Source organism: Haliaeetus leucocephalus, unplaced genomic scaffold (genome assembly GCF_000737465.1).
Source record: "Haliaeetus leucocephalus isolate CR32 unplaced genomic scaffold, Haliaeetus_leucocephalus-4.0 Scaffold992, whole genome shotgun sequence".
Lineage (NCBI taxonomy): Eukaryota > Metazoa > Chordata > Aves > Accipitriformes > Accipitridae > Haliaeetus > Haliaeetus leucocephalus.
In genome coordinates, this window is record NW_010973428.1 from 3,832,729 (window position 1) to 3,852,747 (window position 20,019).

The 20,019-nt window shown below is 39.2% G+C and overlaps 1 protein-coding gene across 10 annotated transcripts in view; it reads left to right on the forward strand.

Moving 5' to 3' along the window:
- The first annotated feature begins 8 nt into the window (after positions 1-8).
- Positions 9-20,019, forward strand: part of STXBP5 (syntaxin binding protein 5 (tomosyn)) — a 118,460-nt gene continuing 98,449 nt past the window's right edge. For all 10 annotated transcript variants that reach the window (XR_775438.1, XM_010584513.1, XM_010584515.1 and 7 more), the window contains exons 1-2: positions 9-211; positions 2,015-2,112. Coding sequence is in view for 9 of the 10 variants with exons in the window: in XM_010584513.1 (XP_010582815.1) it covers positions 59-211; positions 2,015-2,112 (251 nt within the window). In the remaining variant the exon portion in view is untranslated. The remainder of the gene's footprint in view (positions 212-2,014; positions 2,113-20,019) is intronic.

The following is a 20,019-nucleotide window of genomic DNA, read 5'->3' on the forward strand; positions in this document are numbered from 1 at the left end:
CGGTGACAGCGCGGCGGCGGCGAGGCCGGGGGAGCGGGGGGCGCCGCCGCCGAAGACCATGAGGAAATTTAACATCAGGAAGGTGCTGGACGGCCTGACGGCGGTCTCCTCCGCCGCCTCGGCGTCGTCCGCCGCGCAGCAGCAGCAGGCGGGGAACCGGGAGACCGAAATCCAGGAGACGCTCCAGTCCGAGCACTTCCAGCTCTGCAAGGTGAATGAATGCTGCAGCCCCGAGCCGGCTGGCGGCCGGGGAAGGGGGCGCGCCGCCGCGATGGGCTCTGCGGGCATTGCTGCTCGGTACCGGCCTCGCCGAGCCTGCCCACCGCTCCTGTTTACTTGTTTGGATTGTTTTTTTTTTTCCGGGGTGGGTGGGTGGAGAAGGGAAGGAAGCGGTGGGTGTAGCTGTACAGGTCTCGTTGGATTTCTGTAGTCATCCTTCCTGGAGAGTTTCAGGGTTTGTCGTCTTCTAGGCTCTTTCATGCGTGTAATGTTGACTGTGTTCATGAAGGCTTCGTAGAAGGAGTGGGATGGATGGGGGAAGGAGTTATACCTAGCTGTAGTGCAGATCTGATTATCGTGGCGTTTGAGTAGAAGCCTCTGCTAATGGGCCCGAAGGACAGGGGATCTGTCTCTCTGCATTATTTGGAAATGCATTTATCCTGTTCCTTTGCGTGAAAAAGGCTGTAGACGTTTGTGGTGGTTTTGCTGCAGTGTGTTGCCAAGTTGCCTATGCCGCTATCGCAAATCTTCTCCAGAGACAGAGGAAGAGTTCCTGTTTTTTTATTTGCTTGTGCGTGATAACGATAACTGCGGTTTGTGTCTGCACACTTCAGAAAATGATGCAGCGAATTAATCCACCAGCTGTACCAAGAGGAATAAAAACTGATTTGAATATCAATACCCATTTTTATCTTTACAATGCACCCGTGGCCTAGCTTGATATGGGTGAGCTTGTTTGTGGATTCTCTTCCTTGTTTTATCTAGTATTGCAGGCGTTTCTGCCACTTTTGCAAGTTGTTCATGAAGGACATTGAAAAGAGCAGAGCTGTTACCAGTTAGATTTTATTCACTGTGAAATACTGAGAGTTGCAGGGTATGCCTGCAACTTCAGTGAAGTAAAAGTACATCCAAAGTTTGCTATGCATTTATGAGGTCCTAAAATAACTCTCCTTTAAACTAAAGGGTTTGAAATGGAAAAGCTGGCTTATGTTGTGTACGTTTATAAGGGAAATAAGAGTAAGTGACACTCTTATGTTCTTGATTCTGATTAATTGCAGCCTGAGAAGTGTAATGGAGTTATCGCTTGGTCAATTACCAAATTAGTCTTGGCTAACCAAAAAGCTAAATGTGCCAGTAGCTTCAAAAGAATTCCATGGTTGGGGGGGGTTTGCTTTGTTTGGTGGGATGTTTTTTGTTTTTGTCTGTTTTGGGGGCTGTTTTTTCTCTTTGGGGGAAGCAAAGGGTGAGAGATTGGTTTTATGGAGCTTGGGTTGTTTTCTTTTCTTAATGTGCTGAGAGAGGTTGCACTGTCATGTGGGGCCTGTTGGATTGAAATTGAAGTGATTGTCAGACAAGCAGGTCTAGTAATTTGTAATAGTTCTAATGATAGGTCTGACTTTGTTGCCAAACTTCCTAGGAACACCTCAGATTTTAATGGTTTAGTGCCTTTGTTAGAGCTGAAAATAAGATGCCGTGGAGAATGAGGTAGATGAAAAAATAAAATGCTGAGTTGATACAGTCTTTGTACAGAAGAAATGTAAGATTCAAATTAAGTTTCAGTAAGTATGGCTGTCACTTGATGATCAAGGATGAATGAGTAATTATGACTAAAAAAAACTTTTATAATTGGTTCATGTAAGACAGCTGATTTTCTTAGCCTGTTGTTAAAATGCTTTGTAGTTTCTTTCTTAATTGTGATTAACACTGAATCCTGTTCCCTAACATACGATATTGATTCTGTTTATTTTTGGTCTGCTGCTTGACCCATCATTACTGTGATGCTCTGACTTGTTAGACTGTACGCCATGGTTTCCCCTATCAACCTTCAGCCTTGGCATTTGATCCTGTTCAGAAAATACTGGCCATCGGGACTCAAACTGGAGCACTAAGGCTGTATCCTTTCATATTATGAAGCGGATTTAGTGCACCTCATGCAAGTGATGTTTTGATTCAGCTGCTGGAACCATTCAGAAGTGTGGTGGGAACCAGGTATGCAGGAAGGGAGAAAGGTCTGTTTTCTGCTGGTGGGTGGCCTGGCTGTTCTGGTGGTTCTTTGTGTCGGTTCAAGTTGTGTTAATGATGTGAGGTATGGCTGCTCAGTCCCCATTATCTCAAGTTAATATATACATTTTGTAGAGGGTTACTAGTGTGCTGACAGTTTATAGCAGCTGACTGCAAATCTAAAGAGAGACCTGGGCTGAGCTCTGTTTCATTCTTCTGCTGTATCCTCTGGGATTGAAAAATTCCATGCTGCTTGGTGGGGTTTTCTTTTTGTTGGGGTTTTTTTGTGTTTTTTTTGTCTGGTTCTTGATAAGCTTTGTAATACTGTAGTTACCTGCTACTGCTTCTGTGTTGCCAAAAGATGGTTTCAGGTGGGGACACTAAAGGGTACAGGAATTGTATCTCACTAATAGTTTCCAAGTGACTGAGATGAACAGAATGAATGTGTGGAATAAAGCACCAGTAACCCTGCTTCTTTTTTTTTTTTTTTTCACTAAAAAGTGAACTACCCATATGTTCATAGCCATATGGTACCATAGCCATATGGTACTATCCAAGCCATGTAACAACATATGTGTTTAAACTTTTATTTCTAAAATAAGATGCCCTGTAGATTCTTTAATCCACACTGCCATTGCCCAAACCTTACTTTTCATCAGAAGAGAATGAATTGAATTCTCTGTTGTCCTGAAATTGACTGAACTCTGACCTTTTTGGGGAAGGTTTAGGCCATCTTGCTAGAAAAATTGACTTAATCCTCTTTAAACTGTAGGTAAATCTCATCTTTTCCTTTGCTACTTATATTAGTCTGCAAGTTGACTTTTTTTTTGTTTCCTTCTGTAGCATCACTACTCTGTAAGGTTAATTGCCTTAGAGAGGCTTGCCTTTTACAAGTTGAAAAATTAGAACTTCAGTATTAAATTTGAGGCTTTAAGAAGAGGCTGAAGTGGCTTGTGTGGTATCTATAACAATATCTATTATGAACTCCCAAGATCTCTTAATTCAAAGTATGAGCAACAGTAATGACCATGCAGTGCTCTTAATGCTGTATTTGAAACTACCCTTAATTCTATAAATTTTGGGTTTAAAAAGGTGATAAAGTTGATTTCAGTGAAGAAGGAAATGTGAGTGGTGCTGTTAATTACACCATATTGGTAGAATAGATGAGAAAACAAAAACAGACCAAAAACTAAGGATTTAGGTTGGAGGAAAGGGAGATATCAAAATGCACCTGTTCAGAGCTTACTCACCTGTAACTTTGGGCAACATGATGCTGCAGTTTGGGTAGTGATGACTTGATAAAACCTGTTTACTGGCACTCATCCATGGCTACGCCTGTGAATTCTCAGAGTGTGAATTGCTTTCTAAATAATTGAGAGAAGTGCTGCAAGATTGTGAGGGAAGAAACAGTTACTGTAAGAGGAAGCAGTAACATTGACAGAAAATGTATTTCTAAAGGGAAGGGAAGAAGTTTCATGCAGAGGCTGAAATGTTGGTGCTCCCCTAACTCGATGAAGATGAATATGCTTCTCTGTACCTTGATAGAGATCTCGATTCTTGGAAGAGCTGGCTAAAAGCCCTCACCCTCAGCTGAAAGTTGTTAACCCAGCAACCCTGCAGAAGTTCCATCTCCTGTGATTGATTGCTTGCTCTTTGGGGTGGATGAGTGCAGGCAGAAGGGATAGACTCGGACACATTCCCAATGTAAAACCAGCCTGTCACTTTCTGCTAGTGAAACTGGTTTGCAAAGCACTCTTTGGGAAGGAGTGGAACTTGCAAGAAGTGCTTATTTCATTCTATTGCTCAAAGATAAAAACATAACCAAAAACTGCTTATTGACCTACAGGATGCTTTACCTGTTAAGGTTTTTATGAACAATAAATTATGTGCAAGGATTCATTAAAGTGGGAGCCACTTACTCTTTGGAGCTGCAAAAGTGTTTTTAGTTGGAATGAGGTTGGACTAGAAAGACTGAGAGTCAGTAAAGAGGTATTCATTGAGAAGTAAATCCTAAAAGTGGGAGAAAAGTCAATCCTCATTTTCTTCTGCATTCATGTTGTGAGAGTATAGAAGTAAAGGAATCGTAATGCGTCTTTCATTGCCTACCAGCACATGGGAGCTGGATATTAGTGTTTTCCTTGCATCTTCAAGTATAGGTGCATCTTGTCAAGCTTTCAGTTCCTTCCTATTGCAAGTAAGTGATCTGAGGAATTGTGAAGCAAGTTTTTGGGGGTTTTTTTTGGTTTTTTTTTTGGAAAGGGTGTTAAAGTTAAAATATTCTTAAATCAAGAAATGAGCTAACCTGTTCTTGGTTTTGTTAATATGTGAAGAAATTAATATTACAGTCCTGATTGACTTTGGGCCATTTATAAGCTAGCCCCTTTACAGAACATGCTCCCTGTGTATGAGCAGTCTGCAGTTTGGGTATTTTAACTTCAAAACCAGTGTTGATTAGAACAGCTTAATGTGAGCAGGAATTTTCTTGACTGTACTCCCATCTCATTCTTCTTTGAGGACTCTGTAACTGCTAGTGGAGGAACAGAGAGAATTCTAATATATAAATACTAAATGTTGTCTCTAGTATTGGTACAGTGACATGTAAAAATAGAATTAAAGCATTTTCTGAAGAACCAAAATCTGTGGATACAAATATACTGGGAATTCACTGACTATATTTATCAATTAGAGATAAATAAAGACAAAATAACATCAACACTGTATTGAATTTTCTGAATCCACAAAGTAATTGTAAAAATGGAAATATCTAAACTATAGGTAGCATGTTTCACTAATTAGATTAGAAGTAGAATTCCTACTGTGCTAATATTCTTTGTCCCTGATCCTAGGCTTGATGGGTTAAGACTGGAGGAGGGCATTGTGGAGTTGGTGACTTAGTGTGCCAGAGGCAGGACTTTGCCATTCCATGCCCCTAAGCAGCAGTTGATTCTAGATGTTGCAGTTTCAAGAGGGAGGGAAGTCCATAAAAACATTAGAAGGAGGCTGCTTTTAGTGTAAAACTTAACTTTATGAGTCACCAAAGTTACAGCTTGGGGTTATTCACTAGCTTAACTTGAGCAGTGTATCCCTTGTATTCCTTTAAAAAAAAACCAAACCACAAACTTGATTCTGTTTCCAGAGTTACTTAGAAATATTTCTAACTCTGATTTAGCTAGGATACTTAAAAGCAAGTGTTTGTGAGGCAGACTGATATTGCTCAGGTATTATCCTTAATTAGAGAAGCATTTTGTGCCCACCGTAGAAAGGAACATTTTGAGCAATTAATAACAAAGGCTGTGCTCTGTTTTCAGCTATGGACAACAACTTGGCTCCTTTACTATATATTAGGAAAAGTTACAAAGTGTATGGTTTAGTAGAATACAGACCCTGGAGAGAGGTCAGATGCTGGACCCGCTACTCTTGACTATAAAACAGCCAGCTAATGTGACCTTCTCCCTAACATTAGGATCTGTTGACAATAGTTAAGCCCTTTGATTCTGTTTTCTGTATTGCAGGGGAAGTTGAGTGATGAGGCAGGCACAAAAGCAGAAGCACAGCACCGAGTGACATAAAATCTTAAATTTATTTCTCACATACACCCACACTCATCTGCTCATGCTGATCCAGTTGTTCTGAGTTTGTGGTGCTGATCAGAGGACACTCGTTCTAGCTGCTTGAGGTGTTTGAGTCTTGGCTGGTGGCCTGGCTCTTACGCGTAGCAATTTCGCCTCAGGCTCACCCTTCTGCACAGTGCTGGATGATTGTGGATGTGTTCTCCAGAAGAAGCAATTGTGCTCACTATTGATTTCAAACTGCAATGGTCAGCTTAAGCTGCTGGTGGCCTCATTTGTCACTGCAGGCCAATATCTTTGACTTTCCCCATACTTAAAGGAATTTAGCTATTGTTATCAGGGTGGCTTTCACCTTTTGATCTCCTGTCCCAAATGTGTTAGATATCAAGCAGTTAAAAGTTCATCTGTGCTTTGCTTCTTTCCTGTGCATACCCAAACCATTACAGGAGGACACGTAATCCATAGTCTTTAGGAAGTTTTGTGCGTAATTGCCTGTGCTTTGTTTTCCCAGCAGATATCATAACCTTCTAATGAGTTAGAGTTGAATATATGTACTCAAGGTTTAACTTACCTGAATGCTATGATTGGGTAGACTTCACCCTGTGACATCGTGATGGTGTTCGGTGTCATAGGTAATAGCCCTGCTTCTGTGCTGTCCGTTGTTTTCACTCTTCTGCTTACAAGTCTCTAGAAGTCAAATGTAATCTGAACAGGGTAGCATTTAAACTGTAAAGACGTTTGAGAAAGGCGAGATGGACTTTGTCAGGATTTGTCTGTCTTTAGGATGTTGTTTCCTCAGAACTTTAAATTACTAATTGTACAGGGCTCTGGACTTAATAGTCAGCTGAGCTTTTTTGTTTGCTTTTATAGGAGGTAGAATAAGCTTTGAAGCTAAAGCAGAAAAATTGAAGGAGTTCTTCTGCTCCCTGCTGTTTAACTGCTCCATCTTAAGTTTCTTCAGTTTTCTGTGCTTTAATGTCTCAATAGCAAAACTAGGACAGTATATCAAATGAGACATAGTTTGATTGTCTGCCAACATGAATGCAGTATCTTTATTGGTGCTTCATGCCTTAAAAATACTCATTTGCAGCTTGAAGATCAGCTTCTCTCTTGACAGAGGGAATTCTAAAAAGCAAGACCATTTCCAGTAGAAATTCTTGACAATAAAGGAGATACCTGTAGAATAAGTGTTGTGTCTTCCATACAGACCAAACTGTGCCTAGGACTCTTTATTCCCAAGCAGAACAGGATCTTTAATTAAAGGTTGGGGTTTTTTTTCTGTTGCAAACCCAGTTCACAGGAAGGAGAAAAATTAGGTTGTTTGTCATTCTGTCATTAAATATCTGAAGATCCCAATCGTTCTGAATGTCAGCATCTGTTCATTTCCCCCCATTCTTTTCAGCAAAGATGACTTTTATGTAAGCAAATGGCTGAAGTTTTCATGTATTTGGAGTGTATAAAACTTGTTTTCTGTGACTTCCATTCTCTGGCTTTTGTGAGAAGAACTCGCGACTGTTATTCTTTGATCAAAATAGCTCAAAGCCTGAATGTGTGGTTCCATGTAGTCAGTTTCTGATGAAGTGTTTGTGTTGCAGCATCTGGATAGTTTTGCTGTAGATGTATACAAAAAAATTCAAGCAATTTAGTGAATTCTCTGAAGCTCTAACAAAATCCCATTTCAAACTTGTGATGTGATTATACCCATTAAAAATACTTTTCCTTTGGATCATTCAGACTATGCAAGGCAGTCTGGCAGTATGACTGTGGGGGTTTTTTTCCCCCTCTCATGGAAGTATCAGCTTGATGTTGTGTGTTTGGGTTTTTTTTGTGGGTTTTTTTGTTGTTGTTTTCTTTTTTAGGTAGCTCTATACCTGTTCTTTCTCCCTTCCAGAGAAAGGGCAGCAGGGCAATGGCTGGAGTTGTGCTTGCAGTATACAGAGCAAAGATTTCAGTTTTTCAAACCAGCATCTAACTGTGAAGTTGGCACAGCTTCAGGTGGGAGACTGGACCAGATCAACTTGGGAGGTCCTTTCCAACCTAAATTATTCTGTGATTCTGTCTGTTCTGTGAATATGCCAAAGTTGAACTAAACTACTGTTTTGTGGATTGTCAGGGTTTTTTGGCACTTGTACACTGAAGAGAATAGTCTCAACCTTTGCCAACGTTCTTCTGGACTTTGAACAAATCTTCCTGTTTTCGGAAGAGTACATTGGTAAAGCTACTAAGAATATTGCAATAGTGTCATGCCAGAGACACTCTGTGATTATCTGTTAAAAAGGAAATGTTTATTGGCTACCTTGCCACCCAGTTGACAAAGTTTAAATGAGGAAACTACTTTGCTTAAAACATACATTAATCTTATCACATTTCTGTTTCTTTTAAGGCTACCACACTTCTTGTATCTTCCAGCACGTAGTTCACATGGGTATCATTAGCTCTCTTGCATCTTTCTTTCACTGAAAAATCCCCATCCCTAAATGAAGAAAATCAACTACCTTTGGATATTCTGAAATTAAATAAGGCCAAAATGCCATGATTAGACATGTAACCCTTAAAAATGTATGGAATTATAGCAAGTTAGTCCTACACAGAGAAAGCTATGACTGAATTCTTCATAAGAAATAGGATGGTGTACTTTTTAAATCTATGGTTACACTTGTTGGGAGACTTGGTGTGCTGGTTTTAGCTGGGATAGAGTTAATTTACTTCATAGTAACTAGTATGGGGCTATGTTTTGGATTTGTGCTAGAAACAGTGTTGATAACACAGGGATATTTTAGTTATTGCTAAGCAGTGCTTACACAGCGTGAAGGCCTTTTCTGCTTTTCACCCTGCCCCACCAGTGAGCAGGCTGGGGGTGCACAAGGAGCTGGGAGGGGACACAGCTGGGACAGCTGATCCCAACTGACCCAAGGGATATCCCAGACCATATGATGTCATGCTCACCCTATAAAGGTGGGGGAAGAAGGAAGGGGAGGATGTTTGGAGTGATGGCATTTGTCTTCCCAAGTACCCGTTACATGTGATGGAGCCCTGCTTCCCTGGAGATGGCTGAACACCTGCCTGCCCATGGGAAGCAGTGAATGAATTCCCTGTTTTGCTTTGCTTGCATGCACGGCTTTTCCTTTACTTATTATTAAGCTATCTTTATCTCAACCCACGAGTTTTCTCACTTTTAGTCTTCTGCTTCTCTCCCCCATCCCACTGGGGGGGCACTGAGTGAGCGACTGCATGGTGCTTAGTTGCTGGCTGGGGGTAAACCACGACAGTCCGTTTTGGTGCCCAATGTGGGGCTCAAAGGGTTTGAAATAACAACAGATTTGATTGGAATGTGCTAGATTGAATTTATAGCTGTTATTGCTGTTTAGCTCTTAATCGGCAGACTTCTGTTCTTGCCATGGGGCTTGCTTGCTTTACTGCGTATTGGAGTCTAGTGCTCATTAGTGGCTGCTTTTTGCTTTCACTGCTTGCTGTACTGCTTATCATCTTACTCTGCTGTGCCTGGGAACATTTTGATAACAGCAACAGCGATGCGCTTGGGCTGGCAGATGGCCAGGGCATCGCTGGTGTTTCTGTGCTGTTGTACTGGACAGGCTGGAACTCCAGTGTGAATTTGAGTCAAAGCCACTCTGACAGGTGGATGAGTCCATGCACGAGCAGGACACCCTGAAGCATCTGTGGCTGTGGATAAGCCCACACCAGAGCAGGTATATCTTGACATGGCTGTGGTTATGTCTGTGCCACAGCAGTTATACCTTTGAAGGGATTGTGGCCCAAGGATAAGTCCTTGCTGTAGAGGTACACCTTGAAGCATCGGTGGCTGTGCATGAGGTCATGCTGGAGCATCTAAAAGCGTGTGGCCATGGATGAACCCAGGACAGAGCAGGTATGCCCCTGGAGGGACTGTAGCTGTGGGTAAGGCCACGCTGGAGCAGGTTTACTTTTGAAGGGACTGTGGCTGTGGGTAAGGCCACGCTGGAGCAGGTATATCTCTGAAGGCATTGTGGCCCATAGATAAGGCCATGCTGGAGCAGGTGCACCTCAAAGTGACTGTGGCTGCGGATAAGTCTATGCGGCAGCAGGTCTTTGATTTGAAGTATTATTGCGTATACTGTAACTCTACTAAACAGCTTTTAGTAGTAATTGCTTCTGTTCAAAAATACCTGAAGTATAACTGCATTAAATCTCATACTGTAACTTACAAAAACAAACTTTAGAATGAAAACTTCTTCCCTGTAGGTATTTTACTGACAAAGTAGAAACCTAATGGATATAGCCTTGTAGCTTCAAACTTGCTGGGTCATTCTGAGCTTGGGGAAGGAAATGTCTTTGGAAAGCATGGAAAGTTTGCCAGGCTGCTGGCATTAATGTAGCACTAGCATAGCCTGTTTCCTTGTACCTCCTAGCTATTTGTGAAACGTTGCGGTGGTATGGATTGTGTGATCTGATGGGGTGAAATGTAACAGGGAATTGGACAGCTGGGACCCAGCTTGAGCACTGTACCAAAAGTCTGAAAGCCTAATTTGCTAGCCTCTTAGTTCAACATTTTACTGGCTTTGTTCTTTCTCAGTCACTGTGGAAGGGCTTTTAGAACTGAAGTAGTGTTATTGCTGCAGGAGAAGAAATGAGCAGTTTCATTAAAGTCATGTCTGGAAAAGTAGAGGCAGCTCATGATTTGAGATGTGATGAAGAAAGCTTGAAAGCACAAATCAAGATTGCAAACCCTTCCTAACAAAACTTCCTGTTTGGCAGAAGTTTTCTAACTGCATCAGACTACTTCTAAGTGTCCAGGTCTCTACTTTCACAAAGGTTTCACAAGGCAAATGTAAGTGTTCTTACGCATTACCTTTAAGGTGACTAGAGGTGCCCTCAGTTGTTATTTTTGTATGTTTGCCATTGCTTTTCTAGAACAGTTTTTTTGTTTCTTAGTTTAATGGAACAGTAAAAACCCACATTATTTATGAGGGTTCCCATAGCACATCTGGCTTTTTTTTTTAGGGTTATCTATGTAGAAGCTCAGTGAAAAACAGAATAAAACTTGTAAATTATTACATTCTATGTGAAGTTAAACAAAACTGGAGGATGTGGATTTTGGAAACAGTTCACTTTGTCCTTAATCTTAGCTAACTGGTAAAGGTTTCACATTTTGAAAAAAATAGAGTCCTTAACACTTTTGAAAGTTAATACTGCGGTAGGTCTTTATCTTTAATCTCTTGGGTCTTTTCTTTTCCTCTTGCTAGTCTTGGTGTGGCCCATCCTGAAATGTACCATCAAACTGATCATTATAATTTTTTTGAAAAATGCAAAGTACATCTGGTTAAGTAGACAAGACTCTACTTTTCCAGAGATCTAATTCTTTGACATGAAGTGTATTTATTTGTTTGCTGGCCTGAGGAAGAAGTTTGTGGTACTTGTGAACCAAGACAGCATATGAGAGTGTATTGCTTACCCACTGCCAGTATGCTGTCTTTCAGCAGCTTTTGAAGTTACCTTATTTTGCTGAACTGTAAGCTTAAATCATGGTATTGTAGCTGGTACTTGAATACTAATCAAGCATAGCCTCTTGTTATTCAATTGGTGATAACTTGGGTGACCTTTTTCATGTCAGCGCTTCTATCATAGGCACTTGATAATCAGCTTACATGTTTATGAAAGGGAGCACTAAGTTATTACTTCTCTTGACTTCCAGTGCAAATACAGTGAAGGTCTAATGACATAAGTTAAATCTCAGGCAGTGATATTTGTATCACTGAATTTAGGCACCGTTTAAAATAATGAAGGTCTTGGAAATAGCTAAAACTGAAATATTTCACTAGTGAGGACTGTGGTAGAGTGGTATAATTCCTTCTTTAGTAGATTTCTACAATATGTAGCAATTCTGTCAGCCTCTGGAGACTTATACTCAATCCTGATTCATCTTGATTTTTACAATGCTTTTGTGAAATTACTTTTTCTGTGGCTATCACTTAGCCTGATCTGACACGATGTTCCATTTAAGACTCTGCCACAAATGAGAACCATTTCGTCTTACAATGAAAATCTCTCTTTGGTGAGAGATTCCAAAACTGCTTTTATGTCTGAGATCTGTACAACTTGATAACAACCTTGGCTGTGTACTAGTTGTTCTAACTTAAATCACTGCCTGCAAAGACTTAGTCTATTTTGAATCCCTAAGCTTCTCCTAAATCAATAAAAAAATCTAGTTACTGACAGTGTTCGTATTGAGGCAGCTCTATCAATTGCTGAATTAAAATTGATTTTAATACTGTATTAGTAAAATTTTTTTCACTGAAGTTCAGGAATAGATCTTCCCTAGTCACGTGTTTACAGTAGTTCTACTCTGCATCAGTGGTTCTGTACTTACAGATTTTTCATTTGCTTTGAATTTTATCTTAAGTGTCAAGAATAGTGAAAGTAGATGAAACTTGAAATGTGTGTCTGCTAGTATAGAAAACAGTGCAAGATTAAATGCTTTGAGGAATGCTAGTTTATGCTGATGGAGCTAATTAAAAGATGTGAAACTGAAATTTTTTTGTAGTACAATGGTGCTGATCTTGCAATACTTGAAATTGCAGTCTGAAGTGTTGTAGTTTGCAAAAATCAACTGCTTGATTGCTGTTCTACAGAGAAGTTTATAGCTTGATAGAAATAACTAAAGGCTACTTTATTCATTTTCCTGAATGTCATGGGATTTTTTTCATAAGTGCCTTAAAAAGGTAGTAACAAAACCGGGTTTCTGTTTGGACTACTTGAAACTTTATTTCCTTCTAAAATTGAGATAATATAATTGCAGTGACCACTGCTTCCATGTCCAGAATAAGTCTTAGCCTGTCCCACTCAAACCAGACAGTGTTTGTAAGAGCAATACTGGTGGAGAGAGGAGGTTAGGTTCTCCAGCAAGAAGGCTATAGACCAAACTCGCCCTTTTATGAGGTATCTCCCATGGATTATTCAAGAACTAATTGTTTCGTCATGCTCCTATATTCTTGTGAAAAGTCTTCACAGGAGCTGTTTTAACTTTGGAAACCAGGGAACTAAAGGAAGGATGCAGATCCAGAGGAAGCAAGGCCCTTGTACTTCTGCTTAGTGAGCTATTACTTTATTTTGTGTGATTCATGCCATTTCAAGCAGGGGATTGCATTGCATAGCCTCTTGAAGCTGCTGCCAGGCTTGTACTCTGTATGTGTTCAATTAACACTATTAGATCTTCGGTTCATGTTAAGATGATATATTTAACACTTCAAGAGTAGCCGGCTAAAGAGGTAATCCAGCCGGTTTCCAATGTTTTTTATAACCTTTTCTACTAAAGGTCCTGCCTCTTTCCCACCTAGTAACAGCAACTCATAGTCATCAGCAGCAGATGGACAAAAGCAATTTGCATTTTTCTACTTGCTTATTAGGCAAAAAGAATAGAATGCTAATTTTTTGGTGATCACTTAATGTTAAATTGATAGGATTAGCAAGCTGGTATTCTTTTTAGCATATGCTCTACCCAGTCTTACTACCTTGTTAAACAGAGCAGATGTTCATCTTCACAGTTGAAAAACATTCTTGACTGAACTTTGTAGTGTTGATATTAAAAGTACAGTTACTAAGCTTTAGTGATGCTTATTAATATGCAGAATGGGCTGCAGAGCAATAACTTGCCTGGCATTCCTTTTTATATGTGTTCCAAACTTGTGCTGTAAACTGGTGCAGTGAGATTAGCTTCACAGCTGCCCTTAAATGTCAGATAAAAAGGAAAGTCATCAAAAAAAGCGCCTAATAAAATTGCATTTAAGTGACTAAATATAATCAGATTTCTTGCTGGCATGGTGAATATCCCCTCATTCTTTAAAATAATTAGGTGGGAAACATAACACTTTGGAAAGAAATCCTGGTGAGTTACTAACCTGGAAAAAAAGAGATCAGGTAGCCTATCTCTTTAAAATACACACAGTCTATGAGTAATGTCCCCATGCTGTCATAAAGGCTGCTGGCCAAAGGAAGTAGTATTCAAATAGCAGCCACTCGCAAAGAATACTACCATTTCCTTAATTTTTTTTTGTACGTACTTCTCTATCTTTCAGTTAAAAAAAACTAAACAAAAACATAGGTCCATAAACTTTTTTCAATTACCCCCAGTATATGTAGCTGCCTAGGACTTGGCTGTTGCCCTTGTTTTCTTTGACATTGCCCATGGACGTACTGTGAATATAGTCCCAATTATATTAATAGTCAAAGGGATAGTTAACAAAAAAAAAAATGGGATTTATATGTGCTTTAGAGGAAGCTGTGAGGAAGAGGCAGCAGGAGTTAACTTTTGTAATATTGTTTCTTTTCTTGAGTAGCAAAGGACAAAAACTACTTGACTCTTGAACTATAGCAATTTGAAATCACTGTGGGTTTGTTGGGTTTTGATTTGTTTTGTTTTTTTTTCCATATGAACACTCTGCCAATAATTTCCAGATCAAATAAATGCTGTTCTGAGTAAAAAGAAAAAAAAAGTGGGAAGGAGGTGGCATTTCCTGAGCAAACTTTACTGACTTTTGATGATCTGTTCTTTCTGCTGGCAGTTCCCAGTGGGAGAAGCAGCACATCAGAAGGTGCTAATGTGAAGTTTGGTTAAAAAACATTTAGGAACTGCAGTTTTGCATTTTAGTGTATCATAACCAGAAGCAGTTCCAGTACTTTGTGATAGTCATGTTGTGCATAACTAACAGTGCATTCTGTTGTTTCCAGACCAGGTTTTTTGATTACATTTGTGCAGCCTCTTTTACCTCCGGTAGCTTTCTATAGATAAACTGGCTGAAACTTGGTAAACATGTCTCTTTGAATGCAGGAAAGTAACGCATTCAGTGTAGTATTAGCGCTAACAGCCGTAAAGGCCCCTGTTACAGCAGTTTGCAAATACATTTCTACAGAAATAAAACCCTAACTTATACAGATCTGCAAGTACATAGACATCACAGCTGGTGCATAGCTGTAATTGGAGAGCTAAGTGATCAATATTTGAATGCATCAGTATCTGGTCCCCTACCTTGCAGCAGAACTGACTTGTATTTGTAGCAGACTTTATTTAAAGCTAACTCTATTTTAGTACCAGAAATTACAATTCCAAAGGGGCCAGAAGTGTGATAGTGTGTGATTTAAATGTAAGTATATGGTAGTCACTAAAAAAAAATTTCTTGATGAGTTTTTTCCATTATAAAATAGCTAAAAAATGAGGCTGTTATTACTCTTGCACCTGAGGGTAAAGTCATCTGCCTTGGCATAATAGGCACTAGAGGTGATCACTGTTACCAGTTCCTCTGGTAAATAGGAGCTGCCCACATTTCATTTCAGTAGACAAAAGTTGTGGAGATCCTTGCTATTTTGTTAAGGTTATGGACAGGCTCTTCTCCCTTAAGTGCTCAAAACTTTACTTATCTGTGTCTAGTGTACCCTGGCCTGGGCAGAATACTTAAAGACTTTAGCTGTTACCTTAGTGAAACCCTTTTAAAGAAGGATAGTTTCTAAAACCAGGAGGAGGGAAGTATTTGGTTGTTGCCTACCTAGTGTTTCATAACTCAGTTAAACTTGGGTTTTCCTTTACAAATTTAGTCTTCCTCTATTTTCGAGATTGGCCTGGGGGGGTAGGATGGGGGTGGGCAGTGGAAGTCAATTCCTAGTCAGGCTGCAGAAACTTGGGAGACACTACTTCAATTCCAAGAATACTACTTAAAAGTTTAGTTCCTAAGTTTTGTGTATAATTTCATGGTAATTCACCTGTCTGAATTCAAGCTGATACTTACTTGAGATTATATGTAATACTTAGTGTGTTGTATAAATATATTTAGTGTACTGTATTGTATGTACTATATAAAATATTAAAGAAAAATAGAATTGGCTTGAAGTAGGTGTTTGAGACACAGATCACACCAGTCAAAGTACAAAGCTTCCAATTGGTGGATAAGTGGATACATACTTTCTCTGAACTGACTACTGAAACTTGGCTTTTTGATTTGCTGTTACCAAATCTGCCCAACAAACTTGGAAAAGCATGGTGAGAAAAAAAATAATCATAATTTTGGTGTCATATAGAACAGTAGTGTGTCCAGATTTTGAGTCCTATGTTTTCCTGGTTTCTGCATCTTAAGTGGCATTGGTTTAGAGGAGGGAGGCTAGAATTACTGAGAACAGAGTAGCTGCCTTACAAAAGGATTAACAGTGCTTGGACTCCTCAGTTTAGAGAGGAGGAGAAGGGGTAAATATGATCAAGGGTTATAAAATCAAGAGGACACTGGTTAAAATGCATGCTGCGCTGTCACATAGCAAATTTGCAGTGCAAAAACTAGGGGGCATTCCCTAAAGTACTATTAGACTGATTTAAAAGAGATAAAAAGCAATTTTTAGTTTGAATACAATGAGTAGTGAAATTCTAGAATTTGTGGGTGTGGGAGATGATGTCAGCAGGCTGTACTACTGTATTCCAGAGGGGAATGGACAAACTGTCAGACAACAGCTCAATAAGCAGATGCTAAAGGGACTGGACTAGGATTTGTCCTCTAACGCACTTAATCCACTAGGAAAGTTTGGTTTGGGAGTGAGAAGGGAATAAGCTACAAAAAGTGGCCAGGCTAGTGTGGTCTCCTTAAAGAATGTTGATTTGCTGTTGTAGGAGAGACAGTGCTGGGCTGCATGGAGCTCTGGCTTGAGTCAGTGTGGTGGCTCCCGTGCTCTTAGTCTGGCTGACTTCTGTCAGAGGGAAGAATTCCTTAACTATGGTAGTTGTTCCACAGTATGATTGCACAAGCTTCTTCATTTCAACTCAGTACTTCACATTGTAATCATTTTTATAAACACAACTTAAAATTTTCTCAGCTTCTGTGGTTTGTTAGCAAGGAAATAATCTTTGCTGCTTAAGCAAAATTTATCAGATGCCTGAACAGTTGATGAAACAGTTTCTATGGTATGGTGAAACATAAAGTGCAGAGAGGGTTGGTGTAGTGTAGTGGTGAGTTTTAACATCAAGTAAGCTGGCATGAAAACTGTGTGTTAATCACGCTGCGATCTGATAATGTTCTCTGCCTTGGCTTTTTTGTCTGCAGTGGAGGTTACTGTTGCAATTAGAACAGAGTGCTGGGCGAGTTCAGGAAACAATGGCTATAAGTTTTAAAGGGGAAAAACTACTTTGTGCCATTCTTCAAATGTCATAATGTGCTATTACAGTAGTTCTATCCAGTTTGACAAAGAAGATGCTACTAATGCTTGCTGTTCTAATCTACAGAATAATGGATTGACATTTTTAGGAATATAACTTCAGCTGCTGTAGGAAGGCTCATTAAAAAAGACTGTTCTTGTAAAATATTAATGAAATTATATTTAGTGTCCAACTTAAAATTAGCAGATTTCAGTTACAAAACAGGTAATATACATAAAAGTATAGTTTATTCTACAAAAAAAGCTATCTAAAAGTAGAGAATCCTCTGTATTCTGAAACTTCTCGTTGTCTGCTATAGTAAATTAAAAGCATATAATTATAAATTATACAAATGTACGTAATTTGGGGGGAGTTCACTTCTGAAATTAAACTCAGTTGGGGATACTTGTTAGTGTTGTCTTAGTGTACTAATGGAGAATCTTTAAAAATGATCAGTGTAAGTGCATTCTGTAAGAGTGATACTGAATCATAACTATATTATTTTCAGCTTCTAATAAGAACTTTTAAAAATATTTAGTAGTCTGAAGTCTTAGTAGCTCAGTGCTGGTCACAGCTATTATTTGGTATGTTACTTATCTGGTTATCCTTTTTTTTTTTAAAAAGGACTACTAATAAATGCCATTCAGCATACTATTTTTGTTGATGTTTGACTGGAATGCATATATTGGTCCATCATGGTGGTTTTTAGTAAAACAGATTTCACCCTGGGTTTTTACAACAGGCTAGTTGATGTTCCTTTTTTTCACTTGTATTTGAGGAGATTATATGAAGAGATTGTTCCTTTTATAGTTGCTATTTTGAATTATTGGAAATTATTGGTTAATAGAAATAATCTCTGCTTGTCTTTTGAAACCTAGTTAGTATGTCTGTATCTTAAACATATGCAATTTTCAGTGTCTGTATGCGATTGATTTTCTCACTAAACGATTCTTCAAAAATACTGTTTTCAGATGTGCTTTAGTACAGTGATGCTTCTGGAAGAGTTAATTGTAGCTCTTGTCTGTGAATAGTTTCTAATAACGTATCCGTCCTGGAGGTGGTTTGGGGTGAATGATTTAACTCTTTCCTCTTTCTCCTCTGCTTCAAGAGTATCAAGTTTGTGTATATATGTGGCTTGTGAGGAGGGATAAGGCTTGATTCTGTTGAAAAGTTTCATTGTCCTGATTGTGCAGCCTTGTTACCACACAGTGAATTTGAATACTACCTGTTCTCTGCAGACTCGCCAAGTTTAGAGAGTCCAACAGACTCGGAATGTGCAGGGATTTGTAGGGGATTCTTGATTAAACAGCCTGTCTTTCAGCCTTTCCTGGAGGCTGAAGTTGGGAACCTGGGCATTCATGGGGAAAAACGAGTAGTAATCAGACTTAAGGTTGCAGTGCTAGTTAGTTTTTTTTATAGTCCTTTGTTGCAAAAGAAATTGGGTTAACTTGCAAGCAAAACACTTCCAGACATGTAATTCTTCAAAGAATTAAAGTTAATCTGCATGCAGTTGGCCAATAAAGTTTCTCGTTTTGTAAGCAAAAATAAACTTGGCTTTTTCTCTTAATACATATATGACTTGAATTTAGCTCCAGTGGAATTCCTTACCATCAGGAAATCTAATGCTTTTCTTAAAAATTTTTTTTTTATTCACACAGAGGTACTGACCACTATAAATATACAATGTGATTATTAGTTCCTGTTTGCCATTCTGCTATGATAACATTTAAAAGAAGAAATAAACTTTGAATGGTACCTTGTAGAGATGGTATTTATTCTCTTCAAACTTTTCTAGCCAAATCTTGGAAACAATAGTTTTCCCCTGTGTTTTTGTTATTTTTTATTTCTTTCTAGTAAATGTTTAGAGGAACATTACGGGTGATTTAGTCTGTCAGATATCAACTTAAATGCTTGCTATTGCAGTTTATATCTGAGCCTCCTGTGTTTTCACTCCTCACCATGCAGAGCACATGTCAAACTTCCACACTTTACAGCTTCTAGTCAGTTGCAGTAGCTGGCTGAGAGTTATTTCGCTTGTTTCCTGCTGTTTTTTGTTGATGGAAGGTGTTACAGAAGTGAATTTTCAAAACTAATTAATATCACTTTCTCTGTTGCTGAGTAGAGAAAGCTGTCTGACGTTCAAAACATTAAAACAAATATTTTAATGAAAATGTTTTAAGCAGTGAATTGCACTGTATCAGTGCAGGTTCTCCTGACTCAAAGCAGGTCTGAACTGAACAGGCTACAATGCCATGTTAATTTTTAATGATCTGGATTTGCTGCTTAGAAACCATCTTGAGGTTGGATGCAGAGTCCTGTTTCAGACAATACTTTCTTTTGAGCCCCTGCATATTTTCATGTTATGGCATTTCTGAAGCACTGTTTTTCACAGCTGGAAACTTCCCTAGAGAAAGTGGGAAACCCTGTCTATTTGACACTGTAACCTCAGTCTTTGACATTAAAACCTCAGTAAAGCTCTGGACTGTGTTGATAGTCTGCCTCAAACAGTGAGTGTTTGATTTCTTTTTTTTAATGCCTTTTTAAAATTTTATTTGCGGGGGTAGTACTGTGACTAGAGATGATGACAGAGGTTACTTTTTTGGAAGATGTATGATTGCTAGGTTTTAAAATACTTTTTATCTTTTAACTAAGCAGTAGCCATTTCACTCTTGGAGTGGTTCTTGTGTAAATAAGTTGCTGAGGATTCCAATGGGAACCAAATTGCTTAAAAAAAATCCAAAAGTCCAAATTTTCTTAGTTTTGTACTTTAGCAACTGTCATTTTGAAGGGGGTAATTTTCTGAGAAATCTGGCTGTATTTGTCTTCAAGCACATCTTTGTGCAGACTTGGTCTTTACCTTGCCACCTTTTTACCATTTAAAAAAAGGGGGAGAAACAGCAGAAATGTGAATATCTTCTCCTGGCATTTGGGAAGTAGGGTGGTAGTGAAAGAGACAACAGCACTGTGTGGAAAGGAAAACCTCTACTCTGTTTCTGCAGCCTTTCCTTGACTATGCTCAGCTTTCTTTACTCACCCCCCCCCCCCCCCCCCCCCCCTCTTTTCTTCTTC